At 47.4% G+C, this 21,761-nt stretch overlaps 1 protein-coding gene across 4 annotated transcripts in view; it reads left to right on the top strand.

Moving 5' to 3' along the window:
* RASSF2 (Ras association domain family member 2) overlaps positions 1 to 21,761 on the top strand; it is a 41,772-nt gene that overhangs the window by 16,106 nt on the left and 3,905 nt on the right. For 2 of the 4 annotated variants that reach the window (XM_036321870.1, XM_036321869.1), the window contains 10 exons: positions 2,698 to 2,788; positions 4,763 to 4,838; positions 7,223 to 7,374; positions 10,131 to 10,219; positions 11,835 to 11,995; positions 12,743 to 12,844; positions 13,769 to 13,820; positions 14,535 to 14,656; positions 15,907 to 16,004; positions 17,167 to 21,079. In XM_036321870.1, coding sequence (XP_036177763.1) covers positions 2,730 to 2,788; positions 4,763 to 4,838; positions 7,223 to 7,374; positions 10,131 to 10,219; positions 11,835 to 11,995; positions 12,743 to 12,844; positions 13,769 to 13,820; positions 14,535 to 14,656; positions 15,907 to 16,004; positions 17,167 to 17,236 — 981 coding nt within the window. In that variant the 5' untranslated portion in view covers positions 2,698 to 2,729 and the 3' untranslated portion in view covers positions 17,237 to 21,079. Of the gene's footprint in view, positions 1 to 2,697; positions 2,789 to 4,762; positions 4,839 to 7,222; positions 7,375 to 10,130; positions 10,220 to 11,834; positions 11,996 to 12,742; positions 12,845 to 13,768; positions 13,821 to 14,534; positions 14,657 to 15,906; positions 16,005 to 17,166; positions 21,080 to 21,761 lie in introns of those variants that run through there. The other 2 variants (XM_036321871.1, XM_036321873.1) reach the window with 2 other exon arrangements.

Here is a 21,761-nt window from a genome sequence, read left to right as displayed (position 1 = left end):
AATCATTTACGAGATACATGATGTGCAAATATTTTCTCCTGTTCTGTAGGTTTCTTTTTCATTTTGCTGATTGTTTCCTTTGCTTTTTAGTTTGATGTAGTCTCAATTATTTCTGCTTTTTTTTGCTTGTGCTTTTAGTATCATATCCAAAAATTTTTTTGCCAAGATCAATGTCCAGAAGCTTTTTCTCTGTTTTTATTTTCTAGAATTTTTACAATTTCAGGTTTTACATGCAAGTCTAATCGATTTCAAATTATTTTTTGTAAGTGGTGTAAGATAAGGGTCCAATTTCATTCTTTTGCAGGTGAGTTTCGAGCTTTCCCAATATTTATTGAAGAGACTGTTGTTTCCTCATTAAGTATTCTTGGCTCCCTGGTCAAATATTAGTCGACTGTATATGCATGGGTTTATTTCTGAGCTCTTAATTTTGTTTCAATTGGTCTATGTGCCAGTATCATACTGTTTTGGTTACTAGACTGTTGTAGAAGACCAAAGAAACCCAAGTGACACTTAAGAAGAAATGGAGTTACACAGCTTTATTACACCAGCGGTCTCAGAGGAGTTGCCTCCAAAGTCTGAGCAAACCAATATGGTGGAAGCTCTTTTTTATATACCCCTTTGGCTTCTTTGTCCCCCAAATATGGATCATACTTCCGGATCTTTCGTGGGCTTTGCAAAAAGCCCCATGTGTTGGGATGGGGGCCTTCAGATCATATCGAAGGGCCTGGCCTGGTGTCAGTGTTGATAACCCCATCCGGGGGCTCATGGTTTATGGCCTCTGTAAAATGTGAGCATTTAGGTAACAGGTCTTGCAAGACCAGATTGTGGAGAAAGGGGCAGTGATTTAATTATAGGTTATCAAGAATGTACTTTAAATTACTGGCACAGATTCAGATTACTAGCCCCCCCCCCCCCCCCCAAACATCAGGGTTACATTGGAATTAGCCACTTAGCCTTCTCAAGACCTTTGCAGTGTAGTTTGAAGTCAGGAAGTTTGATGCCTCCAGCACTGTTCGTCTTTGGCAGGATTGCTTTGCCTATTTGAAGTCTTTTGTGGTTCCATACAAATTTTAGTATATTTTATTTTATTTTTGTGAAAAATGCCATTGGAATTTTGATAGGGATTGTATTGGATCTAGAGATAGCTTTGGGTAATTTTGACATTTTAACACTGTTCTTCTGATCCATGAGCATGTGATATCTTTTATTTTAGTCTTATTCAGTTTCTTTCATCGAAGTCATAAGTTTAAGTGTGCAGATATTTCAACTCCTTGCTTAAATTTATTCCTACGTATTTTATTATTTCTGATGCTATTATAAATGGAATTGTTTTCTTTATTCCTTTTCAGATAGTTTGTTGTTAGTGTATAGATATGCAACTGATTTTTGTATGTTGATTTTGTGTGCTGCAACTTTACTGAATTCATTGATTAATTCTAACAGTTTTTTTGGTGGAGTCTTTAATGTAAGATCATATTATCTACAGAGACAACTTTGCTTCTTCCTTACTGATTTAGATGCCTTTTTTAAAATTTTACTTGCCTGATTGCTCTGGCAAGGACTTCCAGTACTATGTTGAATAGGATGGTGAGAGTGGGTACCCTTATCTTGTTTCTGTTCTTAGACAAAAAGCTTTCAGTTTTCATCATAGAGTATGATGTTAGCTGTGGGCTTGTCATATGTGGCCTTTATTATGCTGAAGTACATTCTTTTTATACTGAATTTGTTGTAATTTTTATCATGAAAGGATGTTGGATTTTGTCAAATGCCTTTTTTTTGCATCTATTGAGATGATCATATGATTTTAATCTTTCATTTGATTAATGTCATTTCATTCTATGGCATTTCATTATAATGTTGATGAAATGCCTTAGGAACTTACTCTTGTTTATATCAACTAGCCTATGGTAAAATTGTGTCATTATACATCGTTTTGCTTAAAGTTATAGAACCAATCGATGACATTGAGGCCTGACTGCATATATATAATTGAAATCTGAATATATATTTATTCAAGTAAATGTATATATATTAATATTTCATGCTTACATACTAGTATATATATATATATATTTAAAACACATTTTTACTATTGATAGTATTACAGATATCTCCTATTCCCCCTCATTATCCCCCTTGCTTACATATATTTTAAACAAAATTAGACTCATAGTTGTATAGCATGTGCTTTCATAATGTATTGTCATTTTCCCAGGTAATTCATTTGCCTTCACAGTATCATATTTTAATAGTGATTATAGATGTGTACGCTGCGATTTTTTGTCCCCAGCTCTGTTTGGGCATTTTTAGGTGGTTTACCAATCTTTAGTAGAATCTGAGCCTTCCTGTCAGATGAATCTCTATTCTGTGTTTGGAGGTCTCTTCAGGGAAGACTCACTGGTTGACCTTGGGACCAAGTTGGGTGTCAACATTCTCTATGGCTAGGGCACTCGTTCTGGAGCTGTCCACGGTGGTCATCTTTCCTTTGGGCATTTTTTTCTCTCAGAGGCTGTGGCAAGCAGAGGCAGCAGCCGGCAGTGTGGCATCTCACTAGCCCTGGGTCACCTTTGGGCTGCCCACGCTGTAGGTCTGGAAGGGGGAACAGAGAGCCATGTGCCCCTGGTCCCCTGGCCCAACTTCTGCTTATTCCTAAGGACACAACCTAACTCTAATCTCTGCTTCTCCTTTCAAATACAGGTCTCTCCTTCTGATGAAAAGAGGAAAGAAGAATGGACTACAGTCACCAAACTTCCCTCGTCCCATGTGGAAAAGATAAATACATTTCCAAGTAAGTCTTTTTGCTGTCCTGTTGTGTCCCCATGTGGATGGGAGCCACTGGCCGAGATGCCTCCTCTGTACATGAGAGAGCTGAGGCTCTTGTGTGTGAGAAAGAGCTAAGTAAGTAGCTGAGTGTGGACTAGTAAAAGCATCAGCAAGGCTGCTGCTCTAGATAACACGTCCCCAGAGTCTGGCCATAGAGAGTGAACTAAGGGGGGATCTTTAAGATATGGCACCTTTGAAAGCTCAGAAGAGATGGGGTCCTGGAGGGCTACCAGGAGGAGGAGTCAGCAGTGGCTGCTTACTGTCCTGTCTGTGGTGTCTCCCAGGGAGTCCCAGCTGAGTTGTGTCGCTATACTGCTGCGGTTCTGGCTCAATCACAAGTTCCCCCGAAAAGGAGAAGACAGTGTTATTGCTTTATAGGCAATAAAATCTCCTGAACTCAGCTTTTTGCTAATGTGATGGGGCTGAGCCAAAATGGGCTTTTTTGAATTATAAGTTTCAGGTTATATATTTATATCCAACACAGGGATTTACACATCCTGGAAGCTCTCTATCTTAATTAAATGTTTAATTTTTCTGAGTTCAAATTGTACTAATTTTTTAAGACACCCTTGGCCATCTACAGACACATGTTGTGTGAGATAATGGATCATTCCTATCGCTACACTGAAGGATTTCCCCAGGGACTTCTACTGACCAGTGATTTTGCATTCTAGTTTCAGATCTGAGTGTTCAAAAGTAGCAACAATTTTTTGGTTTAGGTTGTTTGGAGTCCATTTTTCACTAATTCATTTAGGCTTGTGAAGAATTACTCCAATTTATCTGGACTTAGCTTGTCAAGAGCTTCTTAGAATTCCCAGCCAGCTTTGATCTCTGGCATGGCCCCAAATATCCCCATTGAATGGCTCCATTGCCCCTTGTCTGAGCATAGACAAAAGCAACTAGCAGCCTCCTCAAGCTTCTCTCCCTCCCAGCCCTCATGCACTACCATGCATTTTTAGACAAAACTCAATCAGACTATTCTTAGGTTTGATGAGGGCTCACTCTGATCACAGAGGGATGAAGCCCTCTCTCTTCCAGGCTCAGTAGACCTGGGTCCCAGGGGGAACACTTGGGAATCAGTATTTAGCAGCTATGAAAGCCTGGTAACAGGCTTGTAGGTTAAAAAACATTTTTTAAATAAACGAAAAGCACCTAGAATAGAATATTGCCAGGGCCCAGAAACCCTCTCCTGCCCACTTCTAGTCACTGCTCCCCAAGGTGAACCACTATCCCGAATTCTAACACCCATTTCAAACTTTATATAAATGGAATCATACAATATGTGCTTGTTTGTGCCTGGCTTTTACTCAGCATAATATCTGTGAGATTCATCTATGTCGTGTGTAGTTTATTCATAGTCTCATTGCCATCTAATATTCTGTTGTGTGACGGTAGCTGCCTTTATTCATCCATTCACTGTCGATGGGAGCTTGTAAGTTTTTAAACACGTGATCAGGTCATGTCCATGAAGCATAAGTCCGTGTCTGTGAAGCATTCTCCAAAGCCCAGAAGTTCCTGAGTCTCACAAAAGAATCCTCCAGCGATTGTCCTCTCCTAACGCCCAGCATGCACGAGGGAGGAAAGGCTGAGAGGCAGGAGGCCTGTCTGTGAGCTCATTTACTGGGTTTGAAGAGTAGCATCAGAGCTGCCCACCTTCGCCAGCAGACAAGGCCCGCCTTGGTTTTCTAGAGTTGCTCCTTACGTTCAGTCTGTTGTAGGTGGTGTTTACTATTGTTCTTAATCCTGAAGGAAGATGGCGATGGGGGTGGTGGTAGACTGTGTGTGTGTGTGTGTGTGTGTGTGTGTGTGTACACACGTGTGGACAAGCACCCAGACTAGGGTGAACAAGGCCAGGTTAGAGGTGAGAAAAAGAGGGAACAACTGCATTATAAGTGGCTTCAGCTAAGAATGTTTTACCTCTTGTATTTTTTCGCCTAAGGAATGAGCTTCTCCTGCATCTGAAGACCTACAACCTGTACTATGAAGGCCAGAATTTGCAGCTCCGACACCGTGAGGTGAGGAGGCCCTGGGGAAGACCTATGAGGCTCCTTTTCTGGTGGGCCAGCCCAGTCTTTGTCTCCAGGTGCCATGGGCCTGGGGCCCTATGTCCTGGATCCCTGTCCCTCCTGCCACAGTGAGTGGCCTCTTATTTAGGGCTAGTACCAGCCTGACTGGGGGGAATCCTCCAAAGGGAGGCTTTTATGAAATGACCCTTTCAGATGGCTTCCAAGCAGGCTTCTGCCCTTGGGGCAATTCAGGTACTTCCCAGTCCTCTATGTTTACACATTTTGGCCCACGTCTTACGTTGCAACAACACGGGTACATCATCTAGGCTCTGGGTGGTACCCTTCGCCTTTCTCCAGAACTGCAGCAGCCTTCCTAGGTGTCTTCTTGGAAAGCCACTTGTTATCCACCTGTCTCTCCCCAGCCGCCATCCTGCATCTAAGCTTACTCCTCTTGTATCCATTTCTGTAAAACCTGTTATCAGATAGGTGGTGAGTTATACAGGAGCCTGGCAGAGTAATTTATACTCAAGTGTTCTTGACTGATAAGAAGGGATGTGTAATACCCTTCTAAACACATTTTCAGGTTATCAAGCCAGAGTGATTTAATCCATAGAAAAAGATAGCCGTTGGTAGAATTTCAGCCACTAAGGCAGGCTGGTTGGGGATGGGATGTGGATGCAGTGGCCTTCTCTGTGTCCCTCAAATAATTCCACTTATACAAAGCCCTACTGTGGGTTAAATTCTGTTTTATAGGAATGTAACGTAAAGCAATGATGCCAGCATAGACCATTTAGAAGGCCATATATGTCACTTGTACTTAAATAAAGCCTTTCTCCCCAAGATCCACAAATGTCCTAAAGTTGTTCAGCTCTTCTACATTCTTTTTTTTTTTTTTTAAATATTTTTATTGATTTCAGAGAGGAAGGAAGAGGGAGAGACAGAGAGAGAAACACCAATGATGAGAGAGAATCATTGATTGGTTGCCTCCTGCACCCCACCCCTCTACTGGGGATTGAGCCCGCAAACTTGGCATGTACCCTTGACCAGAATCGAACCTGGGACCCTTCAGTCCACAGGCCGACGCTCCATCCACTGAGCCAACCTGGCCAGGGCTCTACATTCTTTTATTCCCTCTCCCTCTCTAAGGATGATTCTGGGACTCAGGTTAGTTGTCCCCTGGACAGGTATCATTTTCACCCAGGGGGCTTTTCCTGAAGATGTGTCCACAGCTCGGGTCTGACATCTGTGGGCCCTGCCCAAAATAGATTTTTCTTCGACTTGGAGACAAGGCCTGACCCTTTTAGGCACTGACCTCAAAGCTTCTACTATTTAGTGGTTGGGCCATTAACAAGATTTTAGTCCTTAAACAGCTTTTTCGGGGTGTGTCCTATAGAATAAATTCCCAAAATGCTTGGTAATTAAAGGGTTTCATGGTCATAAATGAGATCCATTTCTCCGGATCATGCAAATGCCCTTAGAAGGCTTTCACATTTAACTTATTAGTGAACAACTCTTGAGTATAAATTTGGAATTCTTGAAAGATTTATTCACCTTTCACATAGTCACAATCTAGCACATACGTTTATTATAGGCTCTGGGAAGTTCTGCTGTTAAGAATTCTGATTAACAGCATCTCCCAACACATGATCACGTGACACCCTTTTAAAGGTAACAATTGAGCTGCTAGAGCAGCGGTTCTCAATCTGTGGGTTGCGACCCCTTTGGGGTTCGAACGACCCTTTCACAGGGATCGCCTAAGACCATCGGAAAACACATATATAATTACATATTATTTTTGTGATTAATCACTATGCTTTAATTATGTTCAATTTGTAACAATGAAATTGGGGGGTCACTACAACATGAAGAACTGTATTAAAGGGTCGCGGCATTAGGAAGGTTGAGAACCACTGTGCTAGAGGATTCTGGATTCTGCTAGGTGTTCTGTGTATTCTGTAGAATAAACTTGGGGAAATGTTACTTTAAATCTCCTTCAACCAGAAGGTCAGATTGCTAAATATATGTTGTAGCTTAAGACATCGTTTTTTTTTTCAGAGTGGGGGAGGGGGGGAAAGCTAATTCTGTTTGCAAGGTAGTCTCATTTACTTTAAGAGATGTATTCTTCTTTCTTTAAAGTCATTAGTATTAAAAACAACAACAACCAACACACTCTGTTCTTACAATTTGCACATGTGTACTTAATCTCGAGGCAACTTGTGTCCTGACCTGCCAGGTCCACCTCAGGGTGGTTTAGAGTGGAGAGAGTCTGGGAGCTGGGGTGTGAATATAACTCACGTGAACCCAGCCAGGATCCTGTCCGTTGTCCCCCAGCGTGATGCTGGCTTCCGCAGGGCTTTTCTGCTGGACTCACCACACCGATTGCTTTGTGGCAGGAAGAAGATGAGTTCATCGTGGAGGGGCTGCTGAACATCTCCTGGGGGCTGCGCCGGCCCATCCGTCTGCAGATGCAGGATGACAACGAGCGCATTCGCCCCCCTCCCTCCTCTTCCTCCTGGCACTCTGGCTGTAACTTGGGGGCTCAGGGGTGAGTGAGGAGGGATGGGACTGGGGATGTCTGGGGGTTCGGTGTGTTCTCGAGCAGGTGGATGCCACCTTCTTCCAGCCAGCCTTGACCCCCGCTGCTATTCCTACCTGCTCCATTGCCCAGCTGCTCTGCTCTGGGATAAGGAGAAAGGGGCAGGTGTGGGTGTGATCAGGCTTCCATGGAACCTGTCACCACAATTACTGAGTGACAGACAGAGTGAGGAGGGGAGATGCTGAGTCAGAGGGAAGTACCAAAGCCTGGGTGAGCAATGTGTCCTCCCTCATGGAGAATTCCAGAGCCTCTGAGAGGTGTTGGCAGCGGCCAGCCAGGCCCAGCCTGCAGATGTCTGACAGGACAACTGGGGCCCCGCAGCCTCCCCATGGGGACCACCTCACAGAGAGACCCTGCTCTGGAGACCTTCAGGGCTTTCTGTGTCTTGGGGGGATGGGGCAAGGAGGGGAATGTCAGGCCCTGTGCGAGGCAGCCAAGAGAGGTGGGTGGTGGCATGATGGTCAGTCGCCTGGGAGGTCCTCTCTTCGGAGCCCCCACTGGAAGGTCTGCAAAGACCACGCCTGTTCCTCCCCTCCCTTTACCACCAAAGGAGAAGCTGAGGGTTCTGGGAAGGCACACCCTCCTTACTGTCTTTCTGGGACTTCAGTTTTCAGGGTCAAGTGACTAGCCTTGTGCCATCTTGAAACTTGCTGATGCGGACTGCCTTCTGGCCAGAGCGTGGGTGGAGCGTGCCAACCTCTCGGCCAAAACCACAGTGATGTGTGTGTGTGTTTTTTATATTTTAAATGAGAACCAAGCCCTCTCTGTTGGCCACCTTGAACGTTTTGTTAAACTCCACAGCCAAAGCTATCTTTCTCTAAAATTGAGGGGAACCCACACTGGGACCAAGCCCTGGAGCGGACCTGGTTGTTTTCCAAGGGAATTCAAGGGGGAAAGCCTGCCCATCCCATCAGACGCTGGGGTGGCTGGTCATGGCTCTGATTTTGCTGGTTTCACACTCCGCTTTGCATGCAGAACGTCTACGGTGCTTGGTTTCCAGTGGGCCAGCCCCTTTCCACAGCCCCACCCTGACCCCCAGACTCGGTTACGTTCTGTTCCCTAAGTGAGATGATTTTTGAAATTCCATTGGACCACGTGGCCTTTGGCTGGGCCTGCTAACCGGTCCTTCTCTCCCCTCATTTGTTCCTTTTTCCCTTCCCCCGCGGCATCAAACTGGTGCTGGTTGGTTCTTGAAACCTGCAACTACTGTGAGAGAGTTCTCAGGAGTGGAAATAATGTTACCCAGATGCCTGCTGTGATAAAATGCGTACTTGGACCACGGTGTTAAGAAGGATGCTGAGACCAGTTTCTGCTTCAGCCAGAAAGAGGGCTCTGGACAGAGAAGGTGCCCAGTGTTCACCAGTGCCGAGAGTCTCTGACCAGTTCCATTCTGGGGTCAGAAGTTTACAAATTATGCTACAATAGGAAGTTCCTATAGGTTTTCAATTTTAAATTGATTTCAGAGAGGAAAGGAGAGAGAGAGAGAGAGAGAGAGAGAGAGAGAGAGAGAGAGAGAGAGAGAGAGAGAGAGAGAGAGAGAGAAACATCTGATGGGGAATTGAACTGTAAACTCCTGGTTCATTGGTCGATGTTCAACCACTGAGCCACGTCGGCTAGGCTAGATGTTCAGTTTTAATTGTCTTCCCTTAAAACGATCATTCCCTGAACATGAGTCCTGTCTGTCTACTGGGTCCCAGGGAGACCATGCTCTTCTCTCCATGGGATTATCCTAATCCTATATAATAAAGATGTAATATGCAAATGATTGTTACTTAATGACCAACCGCCTAACGACCGGATCACGGATCAGCAGGAGGGTGGGGTGAGCTCCAAGCAGGCGACAGAGAGCTACAGGAGGGGGCAGGGCAGCAAGCCAATGGGGGGGGGGTGTGGGGGGAGCTACAGGAGGGCGAGGCAGTGGCAGAGAGGTACAGGAGGGCAGCAGTGAGCTACTGGCGCACGGATTTGTGCGCAGGGCTACTAGTTGTTAAATATTCTTCTCTCTGGCGAAATCCTGTTGATTTGGGGTATGTTTCTTGGAGCTGCTCCCATTGTCCTTTTGGCTTTGAGGAGTTATTTGCCAGTTATGGCAATACCAGGTCTCAGCTCAGACTGCCTGCTTGTGGCCCTTTCTCCAGTGTGGCTCACGAGCACCGCTCAGTCCCTGCAACCCTGAGAACACTGTCATCGGCGCCCCTTCCAGCGCCGCCCCAACCCGTGGCAGCCAGCCCGTTACTTTCCATTCTGTTTAGATGCCAGAAGCAGTTTCTGAGTTACTCCTCTAACAGCAGTGGATCAGAACTGGAATCTTGTCTGAGAAATGAATGAGCATTATTGGGGATTTCCAGATAAGCTGTAGAACCTGCACCTGCTTAGAAACTCAGCCCAGGGAACACACGGATTTTGTTCTTTGCTGTTCCCCACCCTACGCTTGACGAATTGGGTGCTTATGTTGCTGCAGCTGCTGGGAATGAGCGTCTTCTCCCTCCAGAAATCCCCCACCCCACCCAGTGCTCAGCCTGGAGCTGGGCCAGCCTCATGGCACACTCAGCACAGCCCACCCAAATCCTTTATCACCTGATGTGTGCTGGTCCCCAGCCCGGCACAAGCAAAGTGCCCCCCATGCAGTGTGGGGTGGGGTGGGGTGGGCTTGGGGCATCTCCCCACAGGGGCTGAAGCAGCCTCTCTTTGTTTTCTGCCCCCAGCACCGTCCTGAAGCCCATCACCATGCCCGACATTCAGATCACAGAGGTGGATGCTCCCGCTGAGAGCGACCAGATGTCAAGCCCCACAGGTACCTCACGGTGGGAGGAGCCTCCAGTTTGGGGCCAGTGTGTGAAGACTGATGTGATAGATGCTGTAAACTGTTATTTACTTTTTGAATAAACAAAATCCACATGGATCAAGATTCAGAAATATTAAAAAGAATGAAAAGGTTTCCATATGGTTTCCGTTCAGAAATATTAAAAAGAATGAAAAGGTTTCTATGTGGTTCCCTCCATAGAAGCAACTTCAAGGCATCCTCCTGAGATATTCTTTGCAAATATAAGCAAATATACACCCAGAGACCTTTACGGCTGGATGTCAATTCTTTTTTTCCCCTTTTTATATAAGTGGTAGCACTTGCACATCCCTGTTTCTGTATCAGTTTGTCTTGAGGATTGTCCCATACAAATCCATAAAGAACTTCTGCATTCTTCATAGCTCCGCAGTATCCCATTGTATGGAAAAATGACCATTTCTGTAATCGTTCCCTATTGATAGACATGTAAGTCATTTCCAGTCTTTTGCTATGACAAATAAGATTGCAGTCAGTGGCCTTGTTGACGTGTCATTTCACACATTTGTCTGTGTCTGTAGGATTCTTTCAAGGGGGATTGCCAGGTCTGAGGCCATAAGCATTTGTAACTTTGATAGTCAGTTTGCAATACCTTGCAAGTCTTTTGTTGTGCTTGTCCTATGTCAGGCATTGTTCCAAGTGCTTTACATGAATTGACTCATTTAAACCATCACAACAACCCCATGAGCTGGGTGCCGTTATTATTCCCATTTTATAGTTGAGGAAACTGAAGCAAGAGAGGTTAGTGATACATAGCAATGGTAAAGTTGGGATTAGAATCTGGGAGCCTGGCTCTGAAGTGTGGGCTCTAAACCTTGTATTACATCTCAGTAAGTTATGCATTGTGTTGTTCCCCTGGCAGGAAATACTGATTTTATAAAATACTAGAGGCCCAGTGCACGAAATTCATGCACTGTGGGGAGGCAGGGGGGCGGGGGTTGTCCCTCAGCCCAGCCTGCACCCTCTCCAATCTGGGACCCCCTCACAACCTGGGACTGCTGGCTCCCAACCACTCACCTGCCTGCCTGACTGCCTGATTGCCCCTAACTGCTTCTGCCTGCCAGCCTGATCGCCCCCTAACCACTCCCCTGCCAGCCTGATTGATGCCTAATGGCTCCCCTGCTGACCCGATTGCTCCCAACTGCCCTCCCCTGCTGGCCTGGTTGCCCCTAACTGCCCTCCCGTGCTGGCCCAGTCGCCCCTAACTGCCCTCCCCTGCCAGCCTGGTTGCCCCTAACTGCCCTCTCCTGTTGGCCCGGTCGCCCCTAACTGCCCTCCCCTGCTGGCCTGGTCACCCCCAACTGCCCTCCCCTGCAGGCCTGGTCCCCCACAACTGCCCCTGCTGGTCTGATCACCCCCAACTGCCCTCCCCTGTCGGCCATCTTGTGCCCACATGGGGGTGGCCATCTTGTGTGGGGTGTGATGGTCAATTTGCATATTGCCTCTTTATTATATAGGATATGTTTGGGCAGAAAGTGAGTGCTATAGCATTGGCCACCAAAAGGGTACCGTATGCAAACTGCCACATGTTGGTGCTGGCAGACAGGGCTCATTCCCCCCTTCCTCTCAGACTCCAGGGACCTGAAGCCCGTGCAGGAAGACACCCCGCAGCTGATGCGCACACGCAGTGATGTTGGGGTGCGTCGCCGCGGCAATGTGAGGACAACCAGCGACCAGCGGCGAATCAGACGCCACCGCTTCTCCATTAATGGCCATTTCTACAACCACAAGGTAGAGGGGACAGAGTGGCAGGGGGCAGGGGGCAATCTGAAGGGAGGGACAAAGGTCCTTCCTAGGCAGCTGACACCTCAGGGCGACAGACACTGGGGAAGCCAAGTATTTACCATTCATTCTTTGAGTTGTGGGTGGGCTGCTGGCTCTGTGAGGAACAAGGAATCCCAGAGCAGGAAACCCCCTAGGTGGTGGGTGAGATGATCCCTCAGACACCCCTCATCGGATACCAGAAAATCCCTGTGTTAGCCTCTTCCTGCCTCCCAGCTGCTGTGTGGTCTGACTTTTCCATGAGCTAAGGGCACCCCCTAAGCAGAGTTGTGGGACTCAGATAGGGGGTATTAGGACTCCACCCCAATTAGCTGACCCTCCTTTCCTCCTCCTGCCTGGGTCACATCTGGCCCCAGAGGCAGGTGCATCGTGAGAGAGTGGTCAGAGTACTTGCGTTGAAGTCGCAGTGGAAGGGACTTTGTGTGTTTTATTGGGGGAGAGGGCCTCCCTTATCTAGTCCTGTTCCCTCCCCAACCCTGCCCCTTGGAGATCAGCCCCCTCGAGCTCCTGAGTTAGGCAAAGCCGAGGGCTCTGTTGACAACAAAGCCAATACTTGCCAGGTTATTCGAGGGCTGTCAGTGAGCACAGGTTGAGTGTGATTGTCCCTGTGCCCTTTAGTCCTGGGAACAGGGTGGGACTCCTCGGTTTTAGACCCTGTCCTTGTCCCCACCCTGAGCTGGACCCCTCTATTGGCAGACGTCGGTGTTCACCCCGGCCTATGGCTCCGTCACCAACGTCCGCATCAACAGCACCATGACCACCCCGCAGGTCCTGAAGCTGCTGCTCAACAAATTTAAGGCAAGTTCCCTCTGCTGGCTGGTTTCAGGAGGCAGCACGTGTGCCTCGGTGGCCCCAGAGGTGTAGAGGTGGGGGCTGTGGAGAGCGTGGTGAGGGGGGCACCAGGCAGAAGTTTGAGTTCTTTGGACCCCAGGCAGCAGCATCACCTGAGAACTCCTTACAAAAGCAGATTCTCAGGCCCCATGCCTGAATCAGACTGGCTGGATCTGAAGCTCAGAGGTGAGGCCAGGGGACCTGTTCCACAAGGCTTGCAGGGAATTCTGGGGCCACAGAAGCCTGAGCGGCTGCAGCCCTTGGGTGCTTTATAGACAGCTGGAAGGACTGCAGGCCTGACAACTAGTCTGGGGTCCTGTGCACTAAGTAGGTTGGGGAACCTACTTTGAAAATGAACCTTCAATAAGATGTGCAAATGATAGTGCATGAATGTTTTTAACATCCTGTTATTTTATATATTTTCCACAATCCCCTTACTATAAATCTTTGGGAGACCAGGTATTTTTATTTTAATGGAAGCCAGTGTCACCGAGTGGCCTAAGGGCACAGGCTCTGGGTTCAAATCCCACCCATCACCTACTTGCTGATTGGATGAGTTGGGCAAGTTACTTAAGCTCCCTATGCTTCTGCTTCTTCATCTGTAAAATGAGGATAATAGGACCCTATTATGGGGGACTAGGTGAGTTAAGACATAAAGTGTTAAAATGTAGAAACACCTCACCCAATCCAATAAATGGTAGCTCTTATCTATTATCACTGATAACGTCACCTGCTGCCCATTTCCTTATCATTTCTGAGAGAGCTGCAGATGAACAGCCCTCCCTCAAAAGAGCCACAAATCTATGTAGCTTTGCAGTGATGAGGCAGGATTGGCTCGGGTCCGGGTGTGTAACGTGTGCTCTCACCAAGCATCTTTTGCTTCTGATTCAGATTGAGAATTCAGCGGAGGAGTTTGCTTTGTACGTGGTCCATACCAGCGGTGGTAAGTCTGAAGAACATGGTGTACTTTAAGACTTTTAATTAACTCAGAATAGTAAGTTAAAAAAACACACATACACAAAACCAACCTCTGCCTCATTTTGCTTGTTGTTTATCGTTTGGAAACTTCCAAGTGCCGTTTGCCTCCAAGGCTGGTGGAATGCCAGGTGTGGTCAGTAAGCAAGCACTAGAACCTAACTGCCTATTAAAAAAGGAAGTGGCCGAGACCGGTTTGGCTCAGTGGATAGAGCGTCAGCCTGCGGACTGAAGGGTCCCAGGTTCGATTCCGGTCAAGGGCATGTACCTGGGTTGCGGGCATATCCCCAGTGGGGGATGTGCAGGAGGCAGCTGATCGATGTTTCTCTATCATCGATGTTTCTAACTCTCTATCTCTCTCCCTTCCTCTCTGTAAAAAATCAATAAAATATATTAAAAAAAAAAAGGAAGTGGATTTTCTTGGGAGACAGATAAAACCAATTCCTCCATTGCAGCATCTTCCAAAGGGTTCGAGGCACAGGGGTATTGCTGGGGAGAGGTGAGGGAACAGTTACATTGAACAACATTTATTAAATTGCACATTTGCAAATCAGTCTCCTGACTTGTATGGCCGCATCTCCTAAGGTGCCTGTTCCATTTGGGACCCTAAGTGGACCCCTACTTATGGTGACAAAGGCCTCAGGCCAAACTCAGGGCTGCTCTTGGCTGTGTGTGTTTCCAGAAAAACAGAAGCTGAAGAACACCGATTACCCACTGATTGCCCGGATCCTCCAGGGCCCGTGTGAGCAGGTCTCCAAAGTGTTCCTTATGGAGAAGGATCAGGTGGAGGAAGTCACCTATGATGTGAGTCCCCTTTTAGTAGATGGACTGTCCTCAGGAGGGTGGGGGTTTGTTTGGTTTACCTGCAACTGGGCTAGAGCTTGATTTTCTGGCTAAGGACCATGCCCCATGCTGTTGCCATTCCTCAATACAAGGTTTTGTCGAAGCAGTAATGGCCATGGTCCAGGAGAATAAATGTAAGGGACTAGTTTGAGGGTGCGCCCCGTGGGAGTTGTTGGAGGAATGTTCAAGCACGAAGTGATTTCTATAACAGGTATAAATGCCTTGAGCCTGTACTGTAAGAGGTCCTGTAAGAGGGCTGAGAAGTTTCTGAAAACCCTCTCTTAGCAACTTCAAGAAGTTAGCGGTGATTTCACCTTATCTTGTGTATTAGTCAGCTTTTGCTACAGTAAGAAACATCCCCAAATCTTAGCCACTGACAACAGCAAACACTTTTTGTTCAGGATTCTGCAGGCTGGTAGCAGCAGCTCTGCTCTAGGCTGTGGGTTGAGGATCTGTACTGCATGTCTCATTCAGAGACCCAAGCTCAAGGGGCAGTGGCTACCTGGGGTATGTTTCTCATGGCCAATGGCTGGGATGCATGAGACCAGGCCAAACCATGTAAGCTCATTTGAAGCCTCTACTCAGATTTGCTGTTATGTCATATTCATATACATTCCACTGGCCAAAGCAAGTCACATAGCCAAGCCCAACATGAAGAGGGTGGAGAAATATACTTCTCCAAGGCAGAAGAGTGGATAGAGTAGGGTAGGGATTCTGGTGGGGGAGGAAGAAATGGTTGTTTAACTTCAACTCACCTGGGAGCCACCCCCCACCCACAGCATCTCAGGATCAAGTTCACATTCAGATGCCTATTTGAGACCGGAGACACAGTCATAATTCTGAGTCACAATTCCTTAAATTCTCTTAGGGGAGAGCAGGGAGGTGTATTAAATGTTATGGGTTCAGGCCTTTCTCTGCATCGTGGAATTAGAAGAAAGTGCTATTCCATGTTGGACATCAATCACCTCAGCATGGATTGGATACGTGAGACGAGAAATGCGAGGTATGAGATGCGTGTCATGTATGGTATATGCAGACGCTTTATCAGCCTTGGAAGAATGAGGCGTGGTTCCTGCCTTTAAGGAAATCCAGGATCAATGCAGAAACAGATTCCCCAAGGCTCTGTGTCTTACAGGAGAGAGACGCCCAAAGGCATTGGAATAATGCTGGGAGGGGGAGGCACCCAGCATTACTTACTTCTTCCTCCCCAGGTGGCCCAGTACATAAAGTTCGAGATGCCTGTCCTCAAAAGCTTCATTCAGAAGCTCGAAGAGGAGGAAGATCGGGAAGTAAAGAAGCTGATGCGCAAGTAGGCATGGCCCCCGGGTGGCTGGTTGGGTTTCTCCTGGGGCCTCAGTGGGAGGGCTCTGTTCAGGTGCCTTGCCTGGGGCTGAGCTGCTGCACAGGCCGTGTCTTCTCAGCCTTCTTCAGGGACCTTCTCTTTGATGAATCCAAATTTCAGATGGTGACACCAAACTTCAGTGCCCTGGTCTCTCTGCTTCTCAATTTGTTGTGAGACATGGACATGTTCTGGAGACTTCAGGCAGGTTGTCTTAGCAGTGGCGAGTAGCCTGAGCAACCTACCTTTGAAGTCCTTTCCTCACACCCTTCCTCTCTTTTAACATTTCTCTTGTGGAAATTGCACTCGGCTGGCAAGTTCAGTAAAACTTCTCTATGGAAAGGATTTTATGATTTTTTTTTGAAATGCACAGTCATAACGTAGAATGTGGTAGAACAATTGATTGGTTTTTGTCATTAGAGAAGAAAGCCAGTGCTATATTTGCTGTATCGATGATAATAGCAAGTATGATAGCAGTTAACATTTATTGAACACTTACTATGCACCAAACTTTAAAAATAACTTTAAAAATAGTTTGTTGTGCAGTGCAAAGCCCTGAACATGAGGATTTTCCCCTTTAGCCCTGCATTGCTATAGTTCAGGGAAGGGATGGGGATATTACGTTCACCAGTGAGCCATGGGCCTCCAGGCCTGGTAGTTGTTATGGCCTCTTCTGTAAAATTCAGGAACTGGTATCAGGTTGAACCACATGAAGTGGTCATTTTTGTAGCCTCCCCCACCCACCCAATAATAGATAATGGTAATTTCATACGGTCCAGCCTAGGTGAGGGTCTGCTATTGTGAGTATAAAGGACTACGCACAGTGCCTCGGGCACAGTAAACACCCAGTTAATGGGCCCCTTATCATTGTTTCTGTTGTTATTCCACCTTCTCACCCTTCTTTGCCAGACTTTCTAACTATAGGAAAGCAATCTAGGTTGGGGTTATCTTTTTCAGTCCCTCTCACCCGGTTGTGGAAATGAACACAAGCAGCCAAGTGGCTAAAGAGTGGGCCACTGACAGAAGCAAAGGGACAGGACAGTCGCCCACACTGTGACCTGGGTTGGGAAGCAGGGTGGAGAGGAGGTGTGTGTTGCTTCCTGCTCTCCACCGCGGCTATTTCTGTTCCCAGGTACACCGTGCTCCGGCTAATGATTCGGCAGAGGCTGGAGGAGATAGCTGAGACCCCAGAAACAATCTGAGCCACAGAAAGAGGGGATCCAGACACCACAATGGCCGCTGATGACACGAGAAGACCCACAGGAAGCTGGGTGCCTTCCTTCCACAGAAGCACTGAAAACCTTCAGCTCCTGACAAGCCACCATTGGCAGCCTGGATGGAGAAGCCAGCTGACAGCTCCCCATCCTTGGATCTCTGCTCTTCTCCTTTCCTTCATTCACAAGGACTTTTGATTTTTGTTATAAGGAGGACCCAAATGTATATGTGCGCGCACACACGTCCACACACATATACTAGTACATGTCCACGTGCCTCCCTGATACAGTCACATGCAATTAAATTCCAAGCAACCAGCACAAGTGCCACGAGGCTGGCGGAGGTGCTGCTCGTGGTCAGGAACATCAGGGGAGTCACCAATCTGAGGGGCTTTATGCTGAAGAAAAACTTCTCCCCTCAAGTGCCGGGGAGCAGCCACATATACCTGCCCATCTTTAGAAAGGGAAGGGGCCTCAGCCAGCTCACAGTTGGGGTATTTACATTAGTAGGGATTCTCCCTGTAAACCTAGAAGGGTCTGTGAATGTGAGATCCTTGGAAGTTAACAAAATAACAGCCCATGCACTTGGGGCAAGTCTGATGGGAAGAGAAAGAGAAACCATCAGTGGGGTAGCTGCAATAAGCCCACAAGTTGTTACACTGGAAACTTGGATTTTAAATAACAAAGATGTATGTGATGAACTACGTGGATGCCTGTAGAGAACGGATTCTGCCTCCGTCCTTGCCTCCATGGCCACCTTCCTCTCAGCACGCCAAGCTGCTGACCCCAACTCTGGTGCCTCCCTGAGTTGAAGGAAGGATCTTATGAGACAGGCCTCACTCTCGCTGGTTTGCACATGGCACTGACTGGCTAGTGCGACTTGATCTGGGCTTGATCTGGCCTCCTGAGGGTAGTGTAGAGGTGCCTATGAGCCCAGCCCATTTCACAGCGTCAAGGGGGCTTGCTGCACTTCTGTGTGTTTGAAGTCAAGGCTTTGTTCCTTCCAAGGCTGGATTCTTGCAAGTTGCCCTTGCTTTGTGAAGATAGACTCCAAGGATGAGGACTTGTCCTGCTGCCGACCCACTGTGGGGTCCAGGGAAGCTCTTCGGGCTGCCCTGTGAAGCTTCAGAGCGACCATGGAACTTCAATTGCAGCGTCTCTGAGCAGCCACCTCGGTGATCTTTAGAGCAGACCCCAACTGGCGGGGGTGGCGGGGGGGACGGGACGGCAGGAACAGTCTGTCCCCCATGGCCCTGATCAGGAAGATTGCCAGGCAGCTGGACGCCAGTGTGACTGATGCTGTTTGATGAGGGGCAGACAGATGCTTGGAGAAGGGTGCCTGGCTGTGGAGATCAACCAAGCAAGGCCAGGAGCTCCTGATAGCAGGCGTCTGTGAGCCCTGTGCGGGCAGGGACGTTTCCCATCTCTTCTCCACCTCCTTGCCAAGAATGGTTTGAAGAGCTGGCCAGTTGAGGAAAGGAGAACCACTGATCGGTACCTGCAAGGAAGGTGGAGCTTTGTAGCAGTCAGTGCCTTTCCTGCTCCAGGCACCCTCCTGCTCTCTTCCACCCCTGTGGCCTTTGTGGCCGCTTAAGCTGGCTCACAGCTGGTCTTATTGTTGACTTTCAAAAAGATGGCATGCTGCCACCTGGCCCTTTGCCAGGGTCTCTTAGCAAGCCTACCTCCTCTGTTGGGACAGCACCATGAGCCCAGTGGGGTGTGGACTGGAAATCCGGCGGGCCTTAGTCTCAAGCAGACACGTCGGAGGGCTTTGCAACATGCACAGAATTGGGGAACAGGGTTCCTGTGTTACCCATGAGAAAGGGCAGTTTTGTGAGTGCAGACATACTTCCTGAGTGTTGCATTTGAGAAAATGAGTTGGAAAAACTTCTCTTCCAGTTGTTTTTAAGTGCTCAAAGCCTTTGTTGGCCCCAATGATTCTTCTTGGGGGCCAGGGAGAAGAATTTCCACCAAGCGAATACTAACCACTAACTTATTGGACAGCTTTTTCTGGGTTATAAGAGTTCTCCTTAATTTGCACTAGCACTACGATAGTGTTAAATGTGGGAATGTTGTACAGTGTCAGGTTTGCCTGGTCACTTTGTAAAAATGTGGTAAGGTCGGGATGAATAGGAGCGGAAACGGTTATTTTACACAGTGCATTGCATTTCATGCAGGCCGCACGTTTCCATCTTGGCCCAGCCTGGTTAGAGATCATTTCTCACGTCCTTAATAAACACGATCAGGAATTTTGGAAAGGTGCTTTGAAACAGCAGCAGCTGAAACAAATGCTTCTCCACAGCGTGGAGCTGGATTTTCTCATCGGTATCACATGGCCCTGCAGCTTTGAACTTCTCCACTGATCTGCGTGGGTTTATGTAATTGCGTGCAATGAACCTGAAATCGCGTGAAGAACAAAGGCCAATTTATAGGGTTTTCCCCTAACTTGTGACAAGCAGTGTAGCCACAATCGCTTTCTTTTGCCAGAGGCTTGTGTTACAAGGTGATCAAATGAAGGAAAACCTGAGTCCATCTGGCTGGGAAGGGGTTCCTGCTCCCCCAGGTGATGGTGGAGTCTAGCACAAGGTCACCTTCTCTGTGACCACATTAGTGGGAAGGTGATGAGTTAAGTGGGGGCCGGGGTTACCTGGGGGAGGGACTGGAAAGCACAAAGGATGGGCGTGGCTGTGCGGCTGGTGAGGAATGTGCACACTGGTCTCCGGGCCGGACAGGCTTGACCTAGATGTTGAGGTGGAGGCGTGAGGATCTCAGATTAGCTACCCATCCACGTGAAAAATGCTGAGACCTCAGGTTGAGATTTTGGTCTGAGACTTCAAAGAGAAATATTTTTATTCTAGTCTCCTCCATACTGGGGGAAAAAAACAACAACCCATACTCTCTCCTGGAGATATCCAGATAAAGACATTTTACGGCAAGTGTAGATAACACTTTGGCATGAAGTGACCAAAAAATAAATAACTGCTCTCCAATGCAAAAACTTCTTGGCAGGAATTCTTTTCTGTGGAGTTGGGTGGTTATCTGAGTGTCCGTAGCGTGGGATGGGCCACAGAAGGGCATGGAGCTCTTTTAAAGAAAAGAGCAGCTCTTAAGACCCCCCCCCCCCGGCACAAACACAAAACCCACCCCCACAGTTATTTCAAAGCTCTATAGCATGGAGAACCTGGTGTCATAGATGCATCTCCAAGACATAACTTTCTATATGAACAAGGGAATCTCAGTCTCATATAGACCAAACCGTGATGTGGGGGCTGAGACAGGAGACGGAGGAGATCTGAAGCGCCCCTGACGCAGCAGCATGAACTTTCCAGACTCTGCTTAAATTGTTTTACACAAAGTCTTGTTTGAATTAGATGAGATGGGAAAGATGTCCTATCTAGATAGAAATAAAAATAAATACGGCATTCCTTTCTGATGTAACTGAAAGCCTTTACCCCGTCACGGGAGGCTACAGTGCCCCCTGTGTTTTAAGCACAAGACACGGACAAGCTATGAAGGGAAAGCCTCCATTTACTTCTGAGTCAGATCGCAGACCTGTTTCCCGGGCTGCTGGTTTCCGTGTGTTTTTGCTAGTGTTTTCTAAGGGTTTTCCCCACTTGTTTTAGCTTCGTGAAGTGTTCTTTTCTTAATCATAACTTGACTTTTAGCAAAGGTACATGACCTGGTTTAATGCTTGGTTCTGAACTTATGAATCGATGGGTTTAGGTGTCTTAACATAATTTGACAAGGCCTCATAGGGAGCCGTGTAACGTTTTGATATGTTTTAAAGCATCTGACTTAGATCTTGTTAAATAAAGCACTTTTCAAAGAGCAGTCCCCTGAGGATGGTCTGTGTGTGTCGGCTGGGTGGGAGCTCTGTGCTATGTGAGGGTGTGGGATGGGAATGTGAGAGTGCGCCCAGGAGGAAAGTTGATTTCCTTGGCCTAGAGTTTACGGTTTGAATGGATTAGGACCTGGCTGTGATATTCCAAATAAGTGAAATGAGGGTGTTCCTATATACGTCTTGAGTTCAGGCCCTGGTGGAGACAGGAGTAACGGTGGAAAGGGCTGGGAACTATCATTCAATGAGGCTGGATGTTTGTCCTGACTTGTTGGGACTAACTCACGGAACCTTTATCTAGGACTTGGCTTTCTCCTCTACAAAATGGCCAAGCCACCTCTGTTGGAGGCAGCTCCCTTGGAGTCACCAAGTGTAGGACCTCAGACTAAGGCAAGTTCCGCCCTATGGTTAATTTTACCCGTCAACTTGGCTAGGCCACGGCACCCAGGTATTTGGTCAAACACTAGTCTAGATGTTGCTGTGGAGGTATTTTTAAACATGAGATTAATGTTTAAATCAGCAGACTGTGAGGAAAGCAGATTCCCCTCCACAATGTTGAAAACAGTCGGAAAAAGACAGATTCCCCTGAGGGAGAGGAATTCTACCTCCAGTCTGCCTTTGGCCTTGAGTGGCAACATCAGTTCTTCCCTGGGTCTCCAGCCTCCCCTATTGTGT

The sequence above is a fragment of the Myotis myotis genome, unplaced genomic scaffold, assembly GCF_014108235.1.
Source record: "Myotis myotis isolate mMyoMyo1 unplaced genomic scaffold, mMyoMyo1.p scaffold_m19_p_9, whole genome shotgun sequence".
NCBI lineage: Eukaryota > Metazoa > Chordata > Mammalia > Chiroptera > Vespertilionidae > Myotis > Myotis myotis.
Note: the sequence above shows the minus strand (reverse complement) of the source record. Positions and strands in the feature narration are given on the sequence as shown.